At 35.6% G+C, this 25,027-nt stretch overlaps 1 protein-coding gene across 1 annotated transcript; it reads right to left on the minus strand.

Moving 5' to 3' along the window:
- Positions 1 to 9,953: 9,953 nt before the first annotated feature.
- Positions 9,954 to 10,844, minus strand: LOC139900089 (uncharacterized). The gene is made up of 4 exons (XM_071882894.1): positions 10,782 to 10,844; positions 10,533 to 10,697; positions 10,423 to 10,432; positions 9,954 to 10,339 (listed from the first exon to the last, which is right to left on the minus strand). The coding sequence occupies exons 1-4, from the start codon at positions 10,842 to 10,844 to the stop codon at positions 9,954 to 9,956; spliced, it is 624 nt and encodes a 207-aa protein (XP_071738995.1).
- Positions 10,845 to 25,027: the final 14,183 nt, after the last annotated feature.

The raw sequence follows: 25,027 nt of genomic DNA on the forward strand, positions 1-25,027 counted from the left end.
GTTGAATGATTACGACTTTGAGATTCGTTAACACCCGGGGAAGGCAAATGTGGTAGCCGATGCCTTGAGCAGGAAGGACAGAGAACCCATTCGAGTAAAATCTATGAATATAATGATTCATAATAACCTTACTACTCAAATAAAGGAGGCGCAACAAGGAGTTTTAAAAGAGGAAAATTTAAAGGATGAAATACCCAAAGGATCGGAGAAGCATCTTAATATTCGGGAAGACGGAACCCGGTATAGGGCTGAAAGGATTTGGGTACCAAAATTTGGAGATATGAGAGAAATGGTACTTAGAGAAGCTCATAAAACCAGATACTCAATACATCCTGGAACGGGGAAGATGTACAAGGATCTCAGGAAATATTTTTGGTGGCCGGGTATGAAAGCCGATGTTGCTAAATACGTAGGAGAATGTTTGACGTGTTCTAAGATCAAAGCTGAGCATCAGAAACCATCAGGTCTACTTCAACAACCCGAAATCCCAGAATGGAAATGGGAAAACATTACCATGGATTTCATCACTAAATTGCCAAGGACTGCAAGTGGTTTTGATACTATTTGGGTAATAGTTGATCGTCTCACCAAATCAGCACACTTCCTGCCAATAAGAGAAGATGACAAGATGGAGAAGTTAGCACGACTGTATTTGAAGGAAGTCGTCTCCAGACATGGAATACCAATCTCTATTATCTCTGATAGGGATGGCAGATTTATTTCAAGATTCTGGCAGACATTACAGCAAGCATTAGGAACTCGTCTAGACATGAGTACTGCCTATCATCCACAAACTGATGGGCAGAGCGAAAGGACGATATAAACGCTTGAAGACATGCTACGAGCATGTGTTATTGATTTCGGAAACAGTTGGGATTGACATCTACCGTTAGCAGAATTTTCCTACAACAACAGCTACCATTCAAGCATTGAGATGGCGCCGTTTGAAGCACTTTATGGTAGAAAGTGCAGGTCTCCAATTTGTTGGAGTGAAGTGGGGGATAGACAGATTACGGGTCTGGAGATTATACAAGAAGCTACCGAGAAGATCATCCAAATTCAACAACGGTTGAAAACCGCCCAAAGTCGACAAAAGAGCTACGCTGACATTAAAAGAAAAGATATAGAATTTGAAATTGGAGAGATGGTCATTCTTAAAGTTGTACCTTGGAAAGGCGTTGTTCGATTTGGTAAACGAGGGAAATTAAATCCAAGGTATATTGGACCATTCAAGATTATTGATCGTGTCGGACCAGTAGCTTACCGACTTGAGTTACCTCAACAACTCACGGCTGTACATAACACTTTCCACGTCTCGAATTTGAAGAAATGTTTTGCTAAAGAAGATCTCACTATTCCGTTGGACGAAATCCAAATCAATGAAAAACTTCAATTCATTGAAGAACCCGTCAAAATAATGGATCGTGAGGTTAAGAGACTTAAACAAAACAAGATACCGATTGTTAAGGTTCGATGGAATGCTCGTAGAGGACCCGAGTTCACCTGGGAGCGTGAAGATCAGATGAAGAAGAAATACCCGCATCTATTTCCAGAAGATTCGTCAACACCTTCAACAGCTTAAAATTTCGGGACGAAATTTATTTAACGGGTAGGTACTGTAGTGACCCGAACTTTTCCATGTTTATATATATTAATTGAGATTAATATTTACATGATTAAATGATTCCAACATGTTAAGAAATCAAACTTGTTAAGACTTGATTAATTGAAATATGTTTCATATAGACAATTGACCACCCAAGTTGACCGGTGATTCACAAACGTTAAAACTTGTAAAAACTATATGATGACATATATATGGATATATATATAGTTAACATGATAATATGATAAGTAAACATATCATTAAGTATATTAACAATGAACTACATATGTAAAAACAAGACTACTAACTTAATGATTTTTAAACGAGACATATATGTAACGATTATCGTTGTAAAGACATTTAATGTATATATATCATATTAAGAGATATTCATACATGATAATATCATGATAATATAATAATTTAAAATCTCATTTGATATTATAAACATTGGGTTAACAACATTTAACAAGATCGTTAACCTAAAGGTTTCAAAACAACACTTACATGTAACGACTAACGATGACTTAACGACTCAGTTAAAATGTATATACATGTAGTGTTTTAATATGTATTCATACACTTTTGAAAGACTTCAAGACACTTATCAAAATACTTCTACTTAACAAAAATGCTTACAATTACATCCTCGTTCAGTTTCATCAACAATTCTACTCGTATGCACCCGTATTCATACTCGTACAATACACAGCTTTTAGATGTATTTACTATTGGTATATACACTCCAATAATCAGCTCTTAGCAGCCCATGTGAGTCACCTAACACATGTGGGAACCATCATTTGGCAACTAGCATGAAATATCTCATAAAATTACAAAAATATGAGTAATCATTCATGACTTATTTACATAAAAACAAAATTACATATCCTTTATATCTAATCCATACACCAATGACCAAAAACACCTACACACACTTTCATTCTTCAATTTTCTTCATCTAATTGATCTCTCTCAAGTTCTATCTTCAAGTTCTAAGTGTTCTTCATAAATTCCAAAAGTTCTAGTTTCATAAAATCAAGAATACTTTCAAGTTTGCTAGCTCACTTCCAATCTTGTAAGGTGATCATCCAACCTCAAGAAATCTTTATTTCTTACAGTAGGTTATCATTCTAATATAAGGTAATAATCATATTCAAACTTTGGTTCAATTTCTATAACTATAACAATCTTATTTCAAGTGATGATCTTACTTGAACTTGTTTTCGTGTCATGATTCTGCTTCAAGAACTTCGAGCCATCCAAGGATCCATTGAAGCTAGATCCATTTTTCTATTTTCCAGTAGGTTTATCCAAGGAACTTAAGGTAGTAATTATGTTCATAACATCATTCAATTCATATATATAAAGCTATCTTATTCGAAGGTTTAAACTTGTAATCACTAGAACATAGTTTAGTTAATTCTAAACTTGTTCGCAAACAAAAGTTAATCCTTTTAACTTGACTTTTAAAATCAACTAAACACATGTTCTATATCTGTATGATATGTTAACTTAATGATTTAAAACCTGGAAACACGAAAAACACCGTAAAACCGGATTTACGCCGTCGTAGTAACACCGCGGGCTGTTTTGGGTTAGTTAATTAAAAACTATGATAAACTTTGATTTAAAAGTTGTTATTCTGAGAAAATGATTTTTATTATGAACATGAAACTATATCCAAAAATTATGGTTAAACTCAAAGTGGAAGTATGTTTTCTAAAATGGTCATCTAGACGTCGTTCTTTCGACTGAAATGACTACCTTTAAAAAAATGACTTGTAACTTATTTTTCCGACTATAAACCTATACTTTTTCTGTTTAGATTCATAAAATAGAGTTCAATATGAAACCATAGCAATTTGATTCACTCAAAACGGATTTAAAATGAAGAAGTTATGGGTAAAACAAGATTGGATAATTTTTCTCATTTTAGCTACGTGAAAATTGGTAACAAATCTATTCCAACCATAACTTAATCAACTTGTATTGTATATTATGTAATCTTGAGATACCATAGACACGTATACAATGTTTCGACCTATCATGTCGACACATCTATATATATTTCGGAACAACCATAGACACTCTATATGTGAATGTTGGAGTTAGCTATACAGGGTTGAGGTTGATTCCAAAATATATATAGTTTGAGTTGTGATCAATACTGAGATACGTATACACTGGGTCGTGGATTGATTCAAGATAATATTTATCGATTTATTTCTGTACATCTAACTGTGGACAACTAGTTGTAGGTTACTAACGAGGACAGCTGACTTAATAAACTTAAAACATCAAAATATATTAAAAGTGTTGTAAATATATTTTGAACATACTTTGATATATATGTATATATTGTTATAGGTTCGTGAATCAACCAGTGGCCAAGTCTTACTTCCCGACGAAGTAAAAATCTGTGAAAGTGAGTTATAGTCCCACTTTTAAAATCTAATATTTTTGGGATGAGAATACATGCAGGTTTTATAAATGATTTACAAAATAGACACAAGTACGTGAAACTACATTCTATGGTTGAATTATCGAAATCGAATATGCCCCTTTTTATTAAGTCTGGTAATCTAAGAATTAGGGAACAGACACCCTAATTGACGCGAATCCTAAAGATAGATCTATTGGGCCTAACAAACCCCATCCAAAGTACCGGATGCTTTAGTACTTCGAAATTTATATCATATCCGAAGGGTGTCCCGGAATGATGGGGATATTCTTATATATGCATCTTGTTAATGTCGGTTACCAGGTGTTCACCATATGAATGATTTTTATCTCTATGTATGGGATGTGCATTAAAATATGAAATCTTGTGGTCTATTATTATGATTTGATATATATAGGTTAAACCTATAACTCACCAACATTTTTGTTGACGTTTTAAGCATGTTTATTCTCAGGTGATTATTAAGAGCTTCCGCTGTAGCATACTTAAATAAGGACGAGATTTGGAGTCCATGCTTGTATGATATTGTGTAAAAACTGCATTCAAGAAACTTATTTTGTTGTAACATATTTGTATTGTAAACCATTATGTAATGGTCGTGTGTAAACAGGATATTTTAGATTATCATTATTTGATAATCTACGTAAAGCTTTTTAAAACCTTTATCTATGAAATAAAGGTTATGGTTTGTTTTAAAAATGAATGCAGTCTTTGAAAAACATCTCATATAGAGGTCAAAACCTCGCAACGAAATCAATTAATATGGAACGTTTTTAATCAATAAGAACGGGACATTTCAACATCACCGACATCAATAGAACCACCAGCAACATCACCCGTACCATCAACACCACAAGCCACAATATCACAATCTATACTCCAAACATGATCTTCGTTCTACGTATCGTTCTGCATCGATTATATTCGTTCTTCATGGCGATTATGTAATCTCTAATATTTTAGAGATTATGTATTCTAGTTCTAACGGTAAATCAAATGAGATTAATATTATAGTAATTCGTTAAATCCATAATTACATCTGAAGAAAATATATATGGAAGTATATTTTCATAAAGATTGTAATTTAAATTTTTTTTTTTTTTTTTTTTTTTACAAATTGTTCGTTGGAACCAATAAAAGGAAATGTGTGCTTTTACTTTTATTTGTTTATTTTGAATCTTCAATTCCTTACTTTACTTTATTGTCTTGTTTATCTTTAAAGCATCTCTTTCCTAAGAGATAAGAATCTATCCCATAAAAAGACATAAAAATATATCTTTAATTCTTTAATAAGAATTAAATAATAAAACAACTCTTATCTGCATCTATGCTCTCTTGAGACGATAACCTAAAATACTACATCTGATCGGGTTTTGTTGCTCGTTAGGGTGTTAAAGTGTATTAATAAAAGGTTCTATAAATTTAAAAGTTGAAGGATAAGTTAAGCACTACCGCACACACTTTCAACACATCACCAAGTATATCAGCTCAAGTTACTAGCTGAAAGCCAATTACTACTAAGTTCTCATGCAATCATTAATTAAAAAATCCAAACAAAGGTTCTTCGATTAAGCCTAACAATATCAAACTCTATTATATAAGCGTAATTCAAATCAAACATGTTTATCATTGTTATGCTGTTTACCTAGTTGCATGCAATTCAATTTAATAAGTTTGATGGACTAGATCTAAACAAGTAGCATGAATTGAATAATAGATCATCGGATTAAGTACTAATCAACCCTAAAATCATGTTATTTAATCATTAAGCATGGCAAACAAGTTTATTAAAGCAAAACAGATTCAAAACAGTTTAATCATTATTACAGAAACTCTACCATACAGATTTGGAAAAGAACCAGGAACTGTACGGATGAAGCACACGAAGCCGGCGGCTTCCTTCTCCACCAAGAAGGCAGCTTGGTTGGTGAGGCCGGCAGCTTCATCTGATTTCCAGATGAAGTTTAGTTTTCATCCACGTAACCACTATGAACGTTTAGAATCATACCTTGAAAGGTAGATGAAAAGAACTTGAATTAAAACTTGGATAATCTTGATTACAAACAGAAAATTAAATCTAATCTAAGGGTTTTAGAGCAAACCCTAAAAGAAAAATGAAACTAAACTAAACTGTATTGAGTTGTACTCAATTGCACACCTAAAACTGAGACTGGAGCCCTCTATTTATAATATTCAGAAATGCTGGCCAAGCCGGTGGCTTCAGTGGGAATCCGGCGGCTTGCCTTGGGTCAGTGACTCCTTTTGCAACTTAACCTTGATCCGCAAGCACAAAACGAGTAACCGTCATAAATAAGCCGACGGCTTCGAGGAAGGCCGACGGCTTCAATGATCCTATAATCTTTTTGATTTTGTTTCCATTTTTACTTGAACTTGGTCGACAAGTCGAGAAACCGTGTAAATTAGGCCGGCGGCTTCAGTGGGAAACCGGCGGCTTTAACTGTATTTTGCTTGGTCAACAAGTTCATCACATTCTGCGATATATTCTGGAACATTCTGGCATCTTCACTCCAAAACCGGCGGCTTCCTTGGACCCTTGTCAGCGGCTTCATGCATTCTTCTACAGTGTTTCCTATTTTCGATCTTGTTTGATACATAACTTTGATAAAATCATTAGAATTACCTTTTTTCTCATTTTACCCATTTTAGTGTGTTTTAGGATTAAAATATCTTAAAAACGCTAAGATAACTCCTCAAAATGTTATCAAAAAACATTATAATTTAGGAGCTATCAGGCACTGTTGAAGTTTTAAAGATGGACAAAGCTGAGCTTCTTAACGTACAAGTTAATCTGGTAGAGGAAAACAATTCACTCAAGGATGAACTTGCTACTGCTAATTCCAACCTTGATTTGTTAACCTTTGAAAAACAGGACATCTCCGCGCACCTTGATCGGGTGGCCACTGACCGTGATTCGGTGTTAAACAACTTTGCCGTACTGAAAGCCGCTTTTCCGTAGATCGCATCAAAGGTTCTTAGTTCTTCTACCGTGGGCAAAATTTACTCAGATGCAATCAGGGCCGTCAAAGTGTTGGAGCGGGTAAACTTTTGGAAGCTCATTTCTGATAACATAGAGGTTCCGACAGATTTGCTCAAAGTTGTTGCTGATCATCTTGAGAGTGATGCTTTAGCCAAGGCGCTTGAGTCCAGTTGTGTGATGGGGAACATTCAAATTCAATCCTTGATTCAAGCAAGTGTTAACCCTGCGTCTTCAGTGTAGGATTTGTTGGAGCTCGGGATGTAAGGAGGTAAGCCACAGGGCTCGGGTACTGCTATGGCATGTTTTGTGAGGTGCATAGTAGTTTTTTAAAGTGGCGGCCGCACAGGTGAGCCGTGGACATACAATGTCTTCGACCCTGTGCGCCCACACTTTGAGGGGTACATCTGCAGGAGGCATGCTCAGTTATAGGTGCTACCTGCAACATGGATGTGCTCCCCACCTTTCTATACATGACCACATATAGGTCAACCTTTGTTTTTCTTTTCACATGGGGTGATCCGCCTGATCGCTGTGGGCGAGGGTTCGAAGGATCATTCCCATTAGTGTAGGGCAGCGTTCCAAATAATGCCACGTAGTTTAGATTATCCTTTCTTTCTTCTCTTTTTTTTATTTACTAGACCTGCATGCCAATCGTTGAAGCTTAGGCCTGCGTGCCATATTTCGCATATTGGGCCTGCGTGCCCTTGATACTTTAATGTTTTCTCTTGGCACTATTGTAGCTTAGTGCAACATTAATGAAATTTCTTTTGCTAACTTTATTGTTTCAAGTATTTATTACTCTTAACAAATATCATAATTGTGATACATACAAACCAATGTACACTTTGTTTATACTCAAAGTTTAATAATGCTAACCGACGCCAAACTATTGTGCACATAGCCAGCGATTTTCATTGCATTACTAAGTAAAGTACTTAGAGTCTTTCAAGTGAACCAACACTTAGGTTAGTGGGCAAGCAACCCCAATGCTTGTCGTTTATAGTCATGATTTGCAGTCTTCTAGTCTACGAGAGTGTATTGGTCTAGACAAACAAATGTCTGTTACCCACCCTAAAATCTAGCCTTGTAACCAAACAGGCTTCTGCCACGCGGGAGCTAGAGATCATCCCTTAAAAGGCAGGATGTACATAACTGCTCTCAAAATGTGCGTTGAAACACAACCAAATGTTTCCTTACAAAAATTAAATTTATTCATGATAAATAAATAAAAACCAAAAGTCATAACCAAATGACAAACCATTACAACCAAAAATAAATACTAATTGTCTTTGGAAATAAAGCAACATTTTAAGTAAAATAAAAAATGTAAGTGCTCATAGTGCAGGGTGATCAATCCCATGTGCTGCAGCCTGATAATTATATATAGCATCTTTTCAAATTGGTTGCATGCCAAGTATGAGGTACTCGTTCTCCAGTTATTTTAGCTAGGATATAAGATCCTGTAGCACTTGTGCCAATTATTTCATAGGGACCCTCCCAATTGGGCCCAAGCTTTCCAGTATTCTCTGCTCGGCTTTCTTCATTATTGCGCCATACATACTCTCCTACTTTAAATGACAATGGCTTGACGCGCTTATCATAATACTTAGAGTTTTTCTGCTTGTTCATGGCTTCTCGTATAGCTGCAATTTCTCTGCGCTTTTCTAGCATATCTAGGTTAGCGTGCAAGCCTTCACCATTGCTGACTCATCAAAGCTTTGAACTCTTTTTGTGGGCACCAATATTTCTGCAGGGATAATAGCTTCAGTCCCATAAACCAAGCTGAAAGGAGTCTCACCTGTGCTGTTCTTATGAGTAGTTCGATGAGCCCACAGTACACTTGGGAGATCATCGACCCATTCGTTCGCATATAAGCCCAAGTGTGCCTTTATCCCCTTTACAATATCCCGGTTGGTTACTTCACATTACCCATTCGCCTGGGGGTGTGCGACCGAAGTAAAAGATTGTTTAATGTTCAGGTCTTGACACCAGGACCAGAATGGTTCTCCTTCAAACCGGGTACCATTATCGCTGACGATTTCACTGGGAATACCAAACCTGCACACAATATCTTCCCAAAAGAAGTTGCGAATGCGCCTGCTAGCAATTGTTACCAATGCCTTCGCCTCCACCCACTTAGTAAAGTAATCAATTGCTACCACCAAGAATTTGATTCCCCCTGAGTAAACAATGATTGCATTAATACTATGAAAGCACGTAATTAGCAAAGTATTATTCAGATAAATTATTCCACGCGTACCTGAGCACGCGGTAATGGGGCCGACAATGTCGATGACCCACTTACAGAATGGCCAAGCTGCCGTTATTAGTATCATATGATGTCACGGTGCTCTGCTGATGTGCGCATGTTGTTGACACGATTGACATGTTCTCACGACCTCAGCTGCATCTTTGTGATTGGTGGGCTAGTAATACCCAATGCGCATAACCTTTGCGGCTATAGTCTGATAGCCAGAGTGTAGAGTGCAATACCCTTCATGAATTTCTCTGAGCACTTCTTTCGCTTGATTTTAACCAATACATGGCAGGCTCGGCCCAAGGAACGACTTTCTATAAAGAGCTCCATCCACCAAAGTGTACATGGGCGCTTTCATGCGTACCTTTCTTGCTTCCTTTTCATCTGTAGGGAGCATTCCTTCCACTAAAAATTGAAGTATAGGTGTCATCCAGTTTGGGCTTTCCTCCTTGATAGGTGCGACGGTAGACTTCTCATCAATAGATTTCTGCTTCAATTCCTCCACTCATACATTTTTGCGCAAGTGATCAAAGGCTAGAGCAGCCAACTTGCTAAGCGCTTCTGCTTTCTTATTCTGACCCCTAGGTACCTGCATTAGTCTGAACACGTCGAACTCTTCTATCATCTTTTACACAAGTTCTAGGTAGCTTTGCATAGCGGCATCATGCGCCTGAAATAACCCATTAACTTGATTTGACACGAGTTGCGAGTCAACGTATGCATCCAAAAACTTATTACCCAACTGCTGCGCTATACGCATTCCTGATAGTAGCGTTTCATACTCTGATTCATTGTTTGTGGTTGTGAACACGAATCGAAGCACATAAGTGTACTCTTCCCCCTCCGGACTTGTCAGAACTAACCCTGCGCCTGAACCCTCCGGGCCATAAGTTCCATCAGTATACAACTCCCAGGGTTGACTTTCCAGAGGCGCAGTTGAGATACTTTCCTTTGACGCTTCTATATCAACCGTAGTTTCAGCCAAGTAATCTGCCAATATTTGTCCTTTGACCGCTGTTCGCGGGGAGAAGTTTATTTCATGCTCCCCTAATTCTATGGCCCATTTAGCCAATCACCCCAAAACCTCAGGTTTGTACAGCACATGTGCTAATACAATAGTTGTCAGTATGTCACATTTAATCCATGCACGCTAAAGGTGACTTGTAGGATTGTGTTATACATAGGTAGCGCGTCCCGCGACGTGTACCTGTCTTATTGGTTGGTCAGTCAATACCATTATAGGATGCGCTTGGAAATATCGACGCAACCTACGAGCTGTGTGCACAAGCGCGTATACCAGCTTTTCTATTGGCATGTAATTGACCTTACTACCACTAACCGCCTTACTGACAAAGTATACAGGCATCTGTACCTGCGTGTTAGAGAATGGGTTGCACATACACATAAACATATAACTTTCTATGCGTATAAAAAATAAACAAAGCATGATACATACCTGCCCCCTATCTGTGATAAGAACAGAGCTTATGGCCTCCTTCAAAGTCGCAAGATATAACATCAATGTCTATCCCGACACAAGCGCGGTTAAAGTAGGCAGTTCTTTCAAAAGCGCCTTCATTTCTAGAAAAGCTTTCTCGCCTCCTCTGTCCACTTGAATTTTGACTTTTTCAATGAGTTCTTTAAAGTCCGGAAGAATGCAAAGACCTAACTGCTGCTTTTGACAGGAAGCGTGTTAGCGCTGCCAGTTTTCCTGTCAGGATTTGAACTTCTTTTCTGGATTTTGGTGACTGCATCTGTTCCACTACTTCAATTTTTTTAGGAATCGCACGGATTCCTCTTGGGGTTACTATGTGCCCCAATAATTTTCCCTCTTCTTCCCCAAAACTGCATTGCGGGGTTAAGTTTCATGTTGATTTTGCGCAGGGAGTTGAACGTTTCAAGGATGTCATCCAGTAGTTGCACTTCTTTATTGCTTTTGATAACCAAATCGTCGACATAAGTTTCTAGGTTCCTACCGATTCGATCTTTGAACACAACATCAACCACCCTCTGATAGGTCTCACCAGCGTTTTTCAGTCCAAAGGCATCTTTGTGTAACAATAGATCCCTTGATCTGTATGGAACGCAGTCTTGTCTTCATCAGCCTTCGCCATCTGAATCTGATGGTACCCCTTGTACGCATCCAAGAAACATTTAAATCTGAACCCATATAATGATTCGACTTTCCAATCTATCTCCGGAAGAGGATAGTTGTCTTTGGGACACGCTTTGTTAATATCTTTAAAATCAACACACATGCGCCATGAACCATCAGCTTTCTTGACTAAGACATGATTTTCTACCCAACTTTGATAGTGTACCTCCCTAAGTATGTTTGCATTCACTAGCTTTTCAACCTCCATTCGCAGCCACTCGCTTCTTTCTGGGGCCATAGGCCTTTTCTTCTGTCGCACCGGAGTTAAACTTGAGATAGCATTTAACTTGTGCTCTGCTATTTCACGAGGCACTCCTGTCATGTCCTCTTCACTCCATGCGAAAACATCCATATTGGTTATTAGCATATTCCACAACTTGACTTTAACGTCATTAGATAAGCTGCCCCCAATCTGAATTCGCTTGTCTGGGTGCTTTGGATTAACAATAATAGAGCAGCTTCGCATTTGTTCATCAATGGTAGGAATCGATTTCGGTGGTGTGATGGATGGACAAAGAGCCCTTCTAGACTACATCCAGATGGTTGCTATTCCTTGCCTGGTAAGGAATTTTATCATACCATGAACTGTCGAAGGCACCGCGCCAAACTTCTGCAAAGTAACTCTTCCCAAAAGCACATTGTAACAAGAGTAAGAGCGTACCACACAAAATTCAATGGGCACAGCTTGAGAGTGAGAGGGATCATTATCATCTACTAATTTCAATTCGAGTTCAACGCACCCCAACGGCCATGCCGACTCCCCAGAGAACCCAGAGAGCATAGTAGTTGGCGCGCGTAATTTTGATTTGATCTCCTCATGTAGCTGCCTAAAGCAGTGCTCGTACATAACATCAATGCTGCTCCCCGTATCAACATTTAATCTCTTAACATTGTATCCATAATCATTAACGCGCCCCTTGATAACAATCGATGCATCTGACGGTTTTACAGTCTGTAGTGGTGGGAACGATATTGGTTCTATCTCACACTCCTCTAACTGTTCGCATTCCGCCTTTGTCCCGTGTGCCAGGCATGCACCATGTTGATCGTTTTATCAGTGCACTTGTCAGTATTCTTTTTTGGATTTCGCGCGCCCTTATCAGGCGCTTGATTCTGCGAAGAAGATCCTTGCTTCTTTGCAGGTTTCAAATGGTTGAGCTCGCCTCTCCTGAGGCACTCTATAACCTTTCCAATGAAAGATTTACACCGATCGATTTCATGGCCATAATCGTTATGGAACTAACAGAACTTTGACTTATTGCGCCTAACGTATTCTGACATCTTACTAGGCTCAGAGAACGTTAAACAAATAGTTTCAGTAGCCAAGATTTCTTTCGGCGTTTTATTCAACTCGCACATTATCGCGAAGTTCTGGTTTGGGAAGTGCCCCATCCCTTGATCGGCTCCCACGTTTAATCTTCGGAACTTGTTATTATGCTTTGACGAGCCAAACCCCTAGCCAAAACCATCACTTTTGCGCTTTGACCCACCGGTAGACCCCTGATGAGAATCGTCATCTCTGCCACTCTTTCCATCATGATACTTGGTGCTGTGTAATCAATCCATAATCAATGAGTTACTTAATTAAGGATTTAGTGCAATGAGATTAAGATGGAGGATGGGATGTTTGATGATTATTTTGGGCCCTGATGATCGTCTTTCACTTTAGCAATCAAGTGATCAACCACCCCGACCCGGTCTTGATTGTTAATTAGCATGATTCACCTTAACATAATGTAAAAGTTCCTTGGGCAAGATCACAAGAGAAAATTACAAAGGTTCAGGCAAATGGCAGAGAATCAACAACCTATAAATGAGAGGTCAAGCTCTCTATTTATAGTATTCGAAATATTCACGGTCTATGGATTGTCTAATCATCTGCGCAATCTTAACAAAATAACCTGATATCTTTTATTAATGCGGCAACTGATCCGCTATCTTTATTTTTAGCGAATACTCCAAGCCTCTTGAATACACTTCTCGTAACTTCTGGTTCTAACCTTTAATAAATAAAATATACATATACAATGCTATGTATATGATCAAGTCCCCCCAGTTTATTATGATACATTTTACAAAGTAAATGTATCATGATAAACTCTAAAAAGTTTGCAGTTATTCATGACCGCTATCCGCATTATAACATTTTTGCTATGCCTTTGTTACCGTTACAGCAAACAAAGTTACCGTTTTTATCCGTTGGCGAAAATATTACCGTTTAATCATCATGACGAATACTTAAACGTAATTGATTAGCACTCTTACTTTCCCTATATATATACCGGTGTCCACAATCACAAATTTCCTACTCGCTATTCAGAACATCTTACAATTAATCGAATATTCAATCAACCTTTGCAACCACTTTCTTACTCACAACTTCTTTTCAATTAACAATGAGGATCGGCAAAGTTGACAGCAAGGTTAACCCAAAAACCTTGATTACAAAGTTATTAACAAGCCCCGAATCCAAATCGACAGCGTCATCTGGAAAAGAATAGCAATGAATTCTAGTTGTCGATTTAACTTCCAAATCTCCTCCCACCACTCCGCCAAACGACCATACCAGACGCCGCCATCGTCGCAGAGAAAAAAGCTGAAGCAACGCGACTCGACCCTTTATGATAACCCGATCATATCCGATTATGAGGGTGATCAATAAATGGGTAAGTCCCAAATATTATTTCATAATTACAACATTTGCGATGCTTATATTTCTCTGCTAATTTATAAATTGCGTATTTTTGCAGGCGAATCAACCGGTGATCCAGTTTTTCCCATCCCGAATACTGTTGACCAAATAACTGAGTTGTTCCGCATTCCACCCGACTCTTATGGGGTGAGAGTTGACGGTTTATCGGGATATACTTGTGCTACTTCTTCTGCGGCGCTAGATCAATGCCACCAGATGAAGCTGGAAATCCCAAACGAGCTTCGCCGTGAGTTCTCGAAGCTTTCTACACTTGAGGTACATAACAGCTTCGTGCAGAATTTTTATACGGCATTTAATTCTGCATACGACATGATTTGTCGCCAAGAACAATTCTTCAATGTTCTTGAGGCTGAAAAGCCAAATATTTGACTGAAAAATCCAAGGCTGCAGACTGCGAAAAGTGTTGTGTTGATCTATATTATGAGCTCACCGCAGCAAAAACCGCCGTTGATGATTTAAAACAAGTTTCTACTGCGGCTGATAAAGAAAACAACCTTCAAGCAACTATTTAGTCGCTGACAGAGGAGGTTACAAAGCTGACTGTGGAGCGAGACAATGCTCTAACTGGTAAAGCTTCTACAGAGCTTGAGTTTACAAAGCTTCGCCAACATTTACCAGAGTTGGCAAGAAAAATTCTCAACTCGTAACCTGTTTTCGCACTATTTTCCAGATATGCAGCTGCAGTACAACTACGCGAAAGAGTGGAATTCATGGATCAGATCGCCACCCACTGCCCTCTACCAGAGCCACTGCCATCTATAATAGATGACCGTTTATGCTCTTTAACAGACGCTCAAAATGCGTTTGCTACTGTAAAAGAGAACATAGCGGATATTCCTATTCCAAAAATTACAGCGATAAGCGAGCAGGATGATGCTACTGCAAATGACATCATCAAGTTTGATTTATCTAAGTAATAAATGTACTGTGTAAAATTAACACGCAGCTATCTCTGCGTTTTCATTAATAAAATTTTCGCATATTCGCATATTTTGCAAGTACTTTTATTTATATAGCGCTTTTATCAGTAATATTTATTACACGGACTTGTCCTTTGCAATTTCCAACTTTTATTATTGTGCACATAATAAGTATGTACTTTTGCGAAACAATTTGTATGCACGCATATTTATACGTTATGAATTTTCTAAGTCCGCCAAAACGATCCTTAGGCAATCAATTAGCACCGAGAAGCATCTAAGTATGGTAAAATCAAATACTTAGGAAATTAAATTCCTTTCGCGATAATTAGTTTCTGCGTAAGTGGGCAATTTCATCACTACTCGACATAGCCTTTGCGAATCATAGCAGTATTATAAAACACAAATATTATAGAATATTTCATAAAGTCTAAGCATTCCACAAAGTATGATTATGCTTGTCAATACAAAAAAACTTTTTCGCATATTCTTACAAGTGTTTGCTTTTCATATTCTTACAAGTTTGATCAAGATTTGCAAAAATAAAAATGAAAACACATAGAAAAATACCAAACATAGGCTTCTCATCTCTTTTTACACTTTGAATATGAAACGACAAGTCCTAATCCATCCGGACGAAGTCCATATCGATTATAAACGATTCACAACAGTTAATTACATCGCGAGGTACTTGACCTCTATATGATACATTTTACAAACATTGCATTCGTTTTTGAAAAGACAATCTTTCATTACATCAAAAGTTGACGACATGCATACCATTTCATAACATATCTTACTATAATTGAATTAATAATAATCTTGATGAACTCAACGACTCGAATGCAACGTCTTTTGAAATATGTCATGAATAATTCCAATTAATATCTCTAAGATGAGCAAATGCACAGCGGAAGATTTCTTTCGTACCTGAGAATATATATGCTTTAAAGTGTCAACCAAAAGGTTGGTGAGTTCATTAGTTTAACATAAATAATCATTTCATAATTTTAATGGACCACAAGATTTCATATTTTCATTTCTCATAAACATACGTCCCATGCATAGAGACAAAAATCATTCATATGGATTGAACACCTAGTAATCGACATTAACAATATGCATATAAGAATATCCCCATCATTCCGGGATCCTCCTTCGGACATGATATAAATTTCGAAGTACTAAAGCATCCGGTACTTTGGATGGGGCTTGTTGGGCCCGATAGATCTATCTTTAGAGTTAGCGTCAATTAGGGTGTCTGTTCCCTAATTCTTAGATTACCAGACTTAATAAAAAGGGGCATATTCGATTTCGATCATTCAACCATATAATGTAGTTTCAATTACTTGTGTCTATTTCGTAAAACAGTTATAAAAACAGCGCATGTATTCTCAGTCCCAAAAATATATATTGCGAAAGCATTTAAAAAGGGAATAATGAAACTCACGCATATAAATATTGTAAAACAGTTAATAAAGCATTTGCATGTATTCTCAGCCCAAAATGTATATAAAAAGGGAATAATGAAACTCACCATACTGTATTTTGTAGTAAAAATACATATAACATCATTGAACAAGTGTAAGGTTGGCCTCGGATTCACGAACCTATATCAGTTGTATATTTATTAACACGTATAATTGTAATCGAATAAATTTACATATTATTATCATTGTTATTTTAGTAATTTATATGATTTATTAATAACTTAATTAACTATTTTTATTTTATATACATTAGATACATAATTAGTATTTATTATAAAAATATTAATATAGTTGTGTTATATGTATTAAATATATATATATATATATTTATGTTTGTATTTCATTTGTTTATCAAAACAGTAGTTCTATTATACTAAGTTAATATTAGTAAAAATAATGATATTAACATTAATAATATACATATGTTAATAATAACCTTATTAGTGATAATAACAATGATATTAATAATAATACTTGCAAAAATATTAATGTTACTGTTTATGATAGTTATTAATGATTTACTAATAATAATAATAATAATAATAATAATAATTAATATTAACAACATTATCAATAATAATAATATTAATAATAATAACAATAACAATGATAATAATAATAATAATAAAGTTACAACCTTTGAAGAGAAGATCAATAAAAAGAACACCCACGCCGGGACTCGAACCCTTGACCTCCCGCTAACACCACAACACTCCCATAAACCATTCAACCAATTCAGTTTTTCTGTTGATGTTATCGATCTTTTTCTTTTTATCTTATACCCGTATTTATCTTTATCATCTCGTCTCAAAATCTGGCCCAATGTATCTTCGACCCAAGAGTAGTCCAATACCCAAAACAGATTAATTAATTGCTTCATTATTTAACAACTTAAAAAGGATTTAGGTTGTCTTCTGGTTGCTTCATCTTTGACAGCCGCTACCGACGATAAAGAAAAAAAAAATTAAATCGCAGGTTTCAAATTATTACCATCATCGTCGTCACCAATAGATGTATTACTTCTGTTTACCACCGAAACCCTAGCTCCATCAATTTCACCATATAATTCAACTTCACTATAATCATTACTCATGTTCATCATTATCGTGTATCTTAAAATCACTTTCATAATCATCACGATGATTATATCATCATCATTATTGGATCATCTCAGCTCATCACAATCATCATCTCATTATTATGCGTCACTGTTTCATCATCTGGGTGTTGTGATTAATCAAACAAAATAAAAAGCATAGCAGCGGTTTTGAGTGGATTTTGAATAACCTCAATCCTTTAGCAGCGTAGCAGTTGTACCAGTTGAACATCAGATGGTTATCGTGGTTTTTGTAGAAGAGAGAGAAGAGAGAGATATATATATAGGGAGATAGGTTTACGGTGGTGGTTCTTGGTTTACTAACCGAAACAGAATACCTAAGCAGCTGCAGCTGTAATAGTTACAATGAACCGTATCATTATCGTTATCTTTGCAGTTTAGTTTTCGATGTGGGTTTTTGGTAGAGGTTGATTTGTCATCGAAGAAAAATAGTAGCAGGAGGTGGTGTTCATCATTGAAGCTGAAACAAACGGTTATCAAGTGGGTTTAATGATGGAACCGATGGTGGTTGTTTAATGAAAGTGGGGTCACGGTTGTTGTGGTTTCGCTCACAAAAAAAATGAAGTATGTGGTGGTTGAATCGTGAATCAGAATAAGAAAAAAAAAATAAAGAAATATGGTGCGATGGTGGTTCTTGATGGTTGTGGTTTTATGGTGTTCACGAAGGAGAAGAGAAGAGAGATTGCGAGGGTTGTCAAGGTGATAGTTTATGGTGATTATGGTGGCCGCCGGTGGAGGTGAAGGTGGTGATTAAAGGTGGTGTCGGGTGTTCGATGTTGAAGTGGGTCTCGACACCAAATAGAGATCAACAATAAATAACGAAGAAAATGGTGGTTTTTGATTCATGGTGGTTTAAAAGATGGTGCTCCGGTTATGGTGGTGGTGACCAGTGAGATGGTGGCCGATGAAGTGAGGTCGATTGTTGTGAGGTTTACAAGAGTGGTGGACTGGGTTAATCATGTTTATACATACACATATATATAGATAGATATATGCCATATATAATTGTAATTACGATATTAATAATAAGTAATAATAATAATACTCTTATGACTTGCAAAGAATTTGACATGTAACCGAAAGTGAGAGATGAAAAGATGGTTTTGTGGTTTTGTGCAAGTATCAACTTTAAGAATATATATGTACATCTATATGAGGCCAAAGTTGGTGGATATAAGTCATCATTTAGTACAGTAATTTGTACTATGCATATGTTTATATAAGGTGATGATTTTAATTTGATAACAACACTTAATAAAAACACTATGTGGTGGAAGATGAGTTGGTTGATTGAACGCATGCATATATATATATATTAATATAAGTAGTAGAAATAATAATGGTTAGTGGATCAAGTTGGATAAATAAATAATAAAATATAATAAGTGAAACGTGTAAAATATATTAGCAGCCCTTAAATTTGTTTATTTATACCGACATTTTTTACGGATGTTATATCGTGGTTCATTGCTAAACAGTTAATATATAAAAGTGTTCCTAAAAATTCCAAATTTTTAAATTAAATTCCTTTAATTATTTCAGTCATTATGGTATAAAATTCGATCATTAACTATTAAATAAAAATTACATTAGTTATTCACTCCCAACCCCAAGTAAAATATAAAAAGTTTTAAAATTCAACACATAGTTCCTAAATACACTTTTAATAAGCCTAAAATTTATAGAACGCGTTTTCGGATCACCATTTATTTTAAAATCACATAAGTTCCTTTTTAACTCATTTACTATCCATCGAATGACAATTGAGCGTTACCGTCGCTCATTAAACAACTTCGAAATCACAAAATATATACATTATTTATATATATACCCTTTAAATAATAATTATTATATATTATTATTATTTTTCAACATCGATTATAACAATTACAATATATAATATTTCATTTCATAATATACATATATATTTATATATATACATATATATATTTAATTATATACATACCTATATATTATATATTAAATTAATAATATTAAATATACTGATTCCATTTTTTATATATTTATTTCCAACAATTAAATCATATATTATTTCAAATAATATTTCAAATAAAATTGTATATATCTAATTACAAATTAGTTGTTCGTGAATCGTCGGGAATGGTCGAAGGTCAATTGAATATATGAAATAGTTCAACTTTTTGAGACTCAACATTACATACTTTGCTTATCGTGTCGAAATCATATAAAGATTAAGTTTAAATTTGGTCGGAAATTTCCGAGTCGTCACAGTACCTACCCGTTAAAGAAATTTCGTCCCGAAATTTGAGTGAGGTGGTCATGGCTAACAATAAAAATGTTTTCATGACCAATATGAGTTGATAATTAGAGGTTTATCATCAATGAATAATAATGATAAAATAATTCGATTATTCTAAGAATACGAATGAAGCTATAGTAAAAGAGTGAATTGAAGAAAATAAGATTTTCCTTAGCTTTTGACGTAAACAGGGTTGAATTTAGAAAATAAGGTGCGTCTTAACTTTTGACGTTGTCTTGGTTGAATTCCGGAATTCAAGGGATATAAAGGAAATCTTCGAAATCTAAAGGATTTGATTCTTCGGCGAATAAGGAAATTAAGATCTCTATAATTAAATGCGGTCATCTGTCTCGATTGCTTTGTCTGGTATTTCCACTATAAATGAACTTCTTCCGTTCCATTATTTTCCACCACTCCCATTTTCTATACTTTAATTCATTCTTCGAGATCATCAGTCAATATGCTTCTTTCAGTTTTAATTCTGGATATATTCCTGACTTTCGTATCGATCATTCTCCTTTTTCATCTACCACCGGAGGAATCTGTTTACTTCTATTTTGCCCTTGGAGTTATATTGTTTTTAATTCTCCCGTGTCTTTATATTGTTATTCGCATAGCCATACATGGTTTATGATCTTTCTTGTCTGCGATTTATACTCCAATTTGTATTTCGAGGCTCCATGTTTTTTTTTTGTTTTCTCCCCGACCTGAAGTAAAGCGATTAGGACGTCTCGAATTCGTACGTATAAAATTTCGAATGAACATAACTTAATGTTCTAAGCGGAAAGGAATGGTAATAGCAAGATTTAATTTGTTAAATTACCAGAAGTTACGAAAAAGACAGAACCATCAAGAAAATATTTTCTTGATATGTTTAGAGGTTAAGTAGAATGAAAGAATCGTGTAACATGGCACATAATGATGGTACTGTGAATCATCACATTCCATTAGAAACTCAGCATGACTTACTGTAATATAATCACGTTGATCAAGTGTCATTATATTATACTAACTCATGCATCAGTTCCTAACGTTACTTCAATAACATTCATATTTTAAGCTCGAAAGTTTACAGCATATAGAAACTAACAGTTTCTATATGATGTAACACTGATAGCACAAAGAGATTATGATTTCAGGTAAGAATAGTTACGAAAATATCTTCAGAAATATGGAGGATATTTATAATGAAGGATACGATGATATCTTGGAATTTCTAAGATCAGAGGATGATGAAAAATATTGTCCGTAAGGGTTTAGAGTAAGGAGCAAGATATTCACTAAAGACTTTAGCAGACATTGAATCATTTAGATTCTTTGAAGTTAAACGTATTCTTTGTGATTTGTCCACGGCTTTCTTCATAGTTTCGCATAATTTGCTTTTCGGTACTAAATTTTCTCTTGAATGTTTCCAATATAATGATACACAGGTAGCACGGAGAGGTATATAACTTCGGACGAGAATATTTTTGAAAATATCCTCAGAAATATCGAAGATATTGATGATGATATTTTGAAATTTCTAAATTCGATGGTTGATGGAGAAAGATTTCCGCAAGATTTTAACATGACTTCGGAGCAAGATATTCTCTAAAGATTTCATCGGATTCAGAATTACCTGGATTCTTTGAATATAGTGTTTAGTCCTTGTATTTGTCCTTGGTCCCTTCGTGGTTAGGTCAATCCGCTTTTCAGTTCCAACTTTTCTGAGCTTTTCCAACATACTATTCTTTATCATCAAACTTCCGATGATTAAGGTCGTTTACGGTTATCTATGGTTTCGGCTGCTTCATTCAACTTTTTCAACATTTATAGTATTGATTTGTGACTGAGTGCTTTTCAGAATTTCAGAATTTCAGAATGAGAGATCATAATTTTAAGAGTTAAATGTCATACATATAACTGTTGATGTAGATATGATGTGAGTTTTCAAAGTACTGATTGCTGATTCCCGGTAATTGTTATGGCAGTTCTCGTTACAAGATACGGATGAGTATATGATAGGGTTTCAATGAATAAATATAATGATTTGTCAGAGAGATTTAAGCCAAGAAGTAACGAGGTTGCTGGTACGTTTGCTGGTAATATGGTGGAATATAAAAGAATTCTCTGGTATAAAAAAAAATAATCGTATATATATATCAGGATTATAGTAAGGCTACTTCGAATGAAAAGTCGAAGTTGGCTTGTTGGAGCTGTGACAAAATTGGCTACTTTGAAAAGGGATCGCAAAATTATTTTTGCTAATAAATGCCAAAGGATCTAACGCAGCTACGTGTTAAACTTTTACTCAGTTGCCGAGAGTTTCTCAGGTGCATAACTATATGCATAAATCTTTCCTTTCGTAGATAAAGTGCGGTTGATTCATCCTATCGATTGAGGTTTTTTCAAGAATCATGAAAGGTTTAAACGCAGATTGTAATCGTCAAGATACAAATGGGGTTTAAGATGAAATCAAGTGGCAAACTTGAAGAATTGTTTAGTTTCATATGTTATAATCAATATTTTAATTCATTTTTAATTGTTCAATGTTTATAGTTCTTAGTTGATAGTCTACAGTTAGCAGTTCAATAATTTAATACATAATATTCGAATTAATTAATACATATCGTGACCCGTGTACAGGTCTCAGACTCGATCACAACTCAAATTATATATATTATTTGAGAATCAACTTTAACCCTGTATAGAGAACTCGATCATTACTGCATATAGAGTGTCTATGGTAATTCCAAATAATATATATAGATGCGTCGATATGATATGTCAAAACCTTGTAAACGTGTCCCGATATTTAAAGTGCGTAAAATAAATAACAGAATTTAAATGACTATAAATTAAATGCGTAAAGTAAATAACAGAAATTAAATGACGATAAATAAAATTGCGATAATTAAATTGCGATAAATAAACTGCGATAAATAAAATGTAATCAGTTAGCTAGGAACAGTTAGCGTGGATTCTTAACCAAATTCCCCGTAGTTAATTTGTTTGTTTCTAACAAATTTTATTTTGTCAAATGTTTTCTTTATTATGCCACTTGTTGAATTCTGATAAATCAAAATCCAAATATGAAATTGGATGAATATGGTTATTCTGTGGTGAACGGATTTGTATATCGGTGGATGTAAGTAGGATAGTAAACGACTGTTGAATCAGCTTCGAAGAATGTACAATGTAACTTATTAATGTGGAATCTAAATATTCCTCGGGTATTACCTACCCGTTAAAATATTTTCACAATTAACACTTTGTACGAAAGAATTTTTAATTACAATCTTTATGAAAACATATATACATATATATTTTCTTCAGATGTAATCATGGATTCAATGAGTTAATATGATATTAAACTCATTTGGTTTACCGTTAGAACTAGAATACATAATCTCTAAAACATGTAGAGATTACATAATTGTCATGAAGAACGAAGATAATCGATGTAGAACGATACGTAGAACGATAATTATACTCGAGGTACAGAATGAGATGTTGAGGCATGGATTGTTGATGGTACTGGTGCTGTTACTGATGGTACTTTTGGTGCCGATGATGTTGCTGAAGCTGGTACATTTTGCACTACATTTCCCAAATTGATTACTCGAGCGCGAAGCTCGTTGACTTCTTCTATGGTTCCGGAATGATTGTCGGTCAGAACGAGTGGATGAATAAGGTTTAGAATTGTGGATAGAATATAATCGTTTAGAGATACTCTGGAAATGAGGCTGAAAATGGTGTTTCGAATAGGTTTGTCGGTAAGTGTTTCAGGTTCCTCGCCAAGAGGTGAATTCGGTTGACGGAAAAGATCACCTTCTGTGCGTCTCCATTGATTAAGTCAACTACGAACCCATCAGATGAATTAGGGATGGCTGACTGGTTACTCCATTCCGGTTACACTGCTTTCGAAGTTCGAGTGGAAATCCATATCGGAATAACTGTCGGAATAGCTATCGGAATAGCTATCGGAATCTGAGGGACTCGAACTGGTTGAGGAATTCATCTCGTACGATCAGATGAAGGATTTTCGATAAGGAATAGATTATAGGATGTAGATTAGTACCCTGCAATACATGATTTACATATGCATATCTAGTACTATAATCCCATAAGTTACGGAGGAATCTACAGAAGCTGTCAGGCAAAGGTAACAAAACAGATACGCTAAGATATGAATTTATCTATACACTGTCTATACAATCAATGTAGTAAGATGTGTCTAGACTAAGAGTGATAATCAGGAAATTTTCGACACGAAATGATAAGCAAAACTTTTGACATGCAGACACGGTCGAAGTCCAGACTTACTAATGCATTCTAACGACTTATCAGTTAGACACACTAATGCAGACCTGGTTCGCTAAGACCTCTGCTCTGATACCAACTGAAACGACCCGTCCTAATCCATCCGGACGAAGTACATATTGATTATAAACGATTCACAACAGTTAATTACATCGCGAGGTACTTGACCTCTATATGATACATTTTACAAACATTGCATTCGTTTTTGAAAAGACAATCTTTCATTACATCAAAAGTTAACGACATGCATACCATTTCATAACATATCTTACTATAATTGAATTAATAATAATCTTGATGAACTCAACGACTCGAATGCAACGTCTTTTGAAATATGTCATGAATAATTCCAATTAATATCTCTAAGATGAGCAAATGCACAGCAGAAGATTTCTTTCGTACCTGAGAATATATATGCTTTAAAGTGTCAACCAAAAGGTTGGTGAGTTCATTAGTTTAACATAAATAATCATTTCATAATTTTAATAGACCACAAGATTTCATATTTTCATTTCTCATAAACATACGTCCTATGCATAGAGACAAAAATCATTCATATGGATTGAACACCTGGTAATCGACATTAACAATATGCATATAAGAATATCCCCATCATTCCGGGATCCTCCTTCGGACATGATATAAATTTCGAAGTACTAAAGCATCCGGTACTTTAGATGGGGCTTGTTGGGCCCGATAGATCTATCTTTAGAGTTCGCGTCAA

Source organism: Rutidosis leptorrhynchoides, chromosome 1 (assembly GCF_046630445.1).
Source record: "Rutidosis leptorrhynchoides isolate AG116_Rl617_1_P2 chromosome 1, CSIRO_AGI_Rlap_v1, whole genome shotgun sequence".
NCBI classification, from domain to species: domain Eukaryota; kingdom Viridiplantae; phylum Streptophyta; class Magnoliopsida; order Asterales; family Asteraceae; genus Rutidosis; species Rutidosis leptorrhynchoides.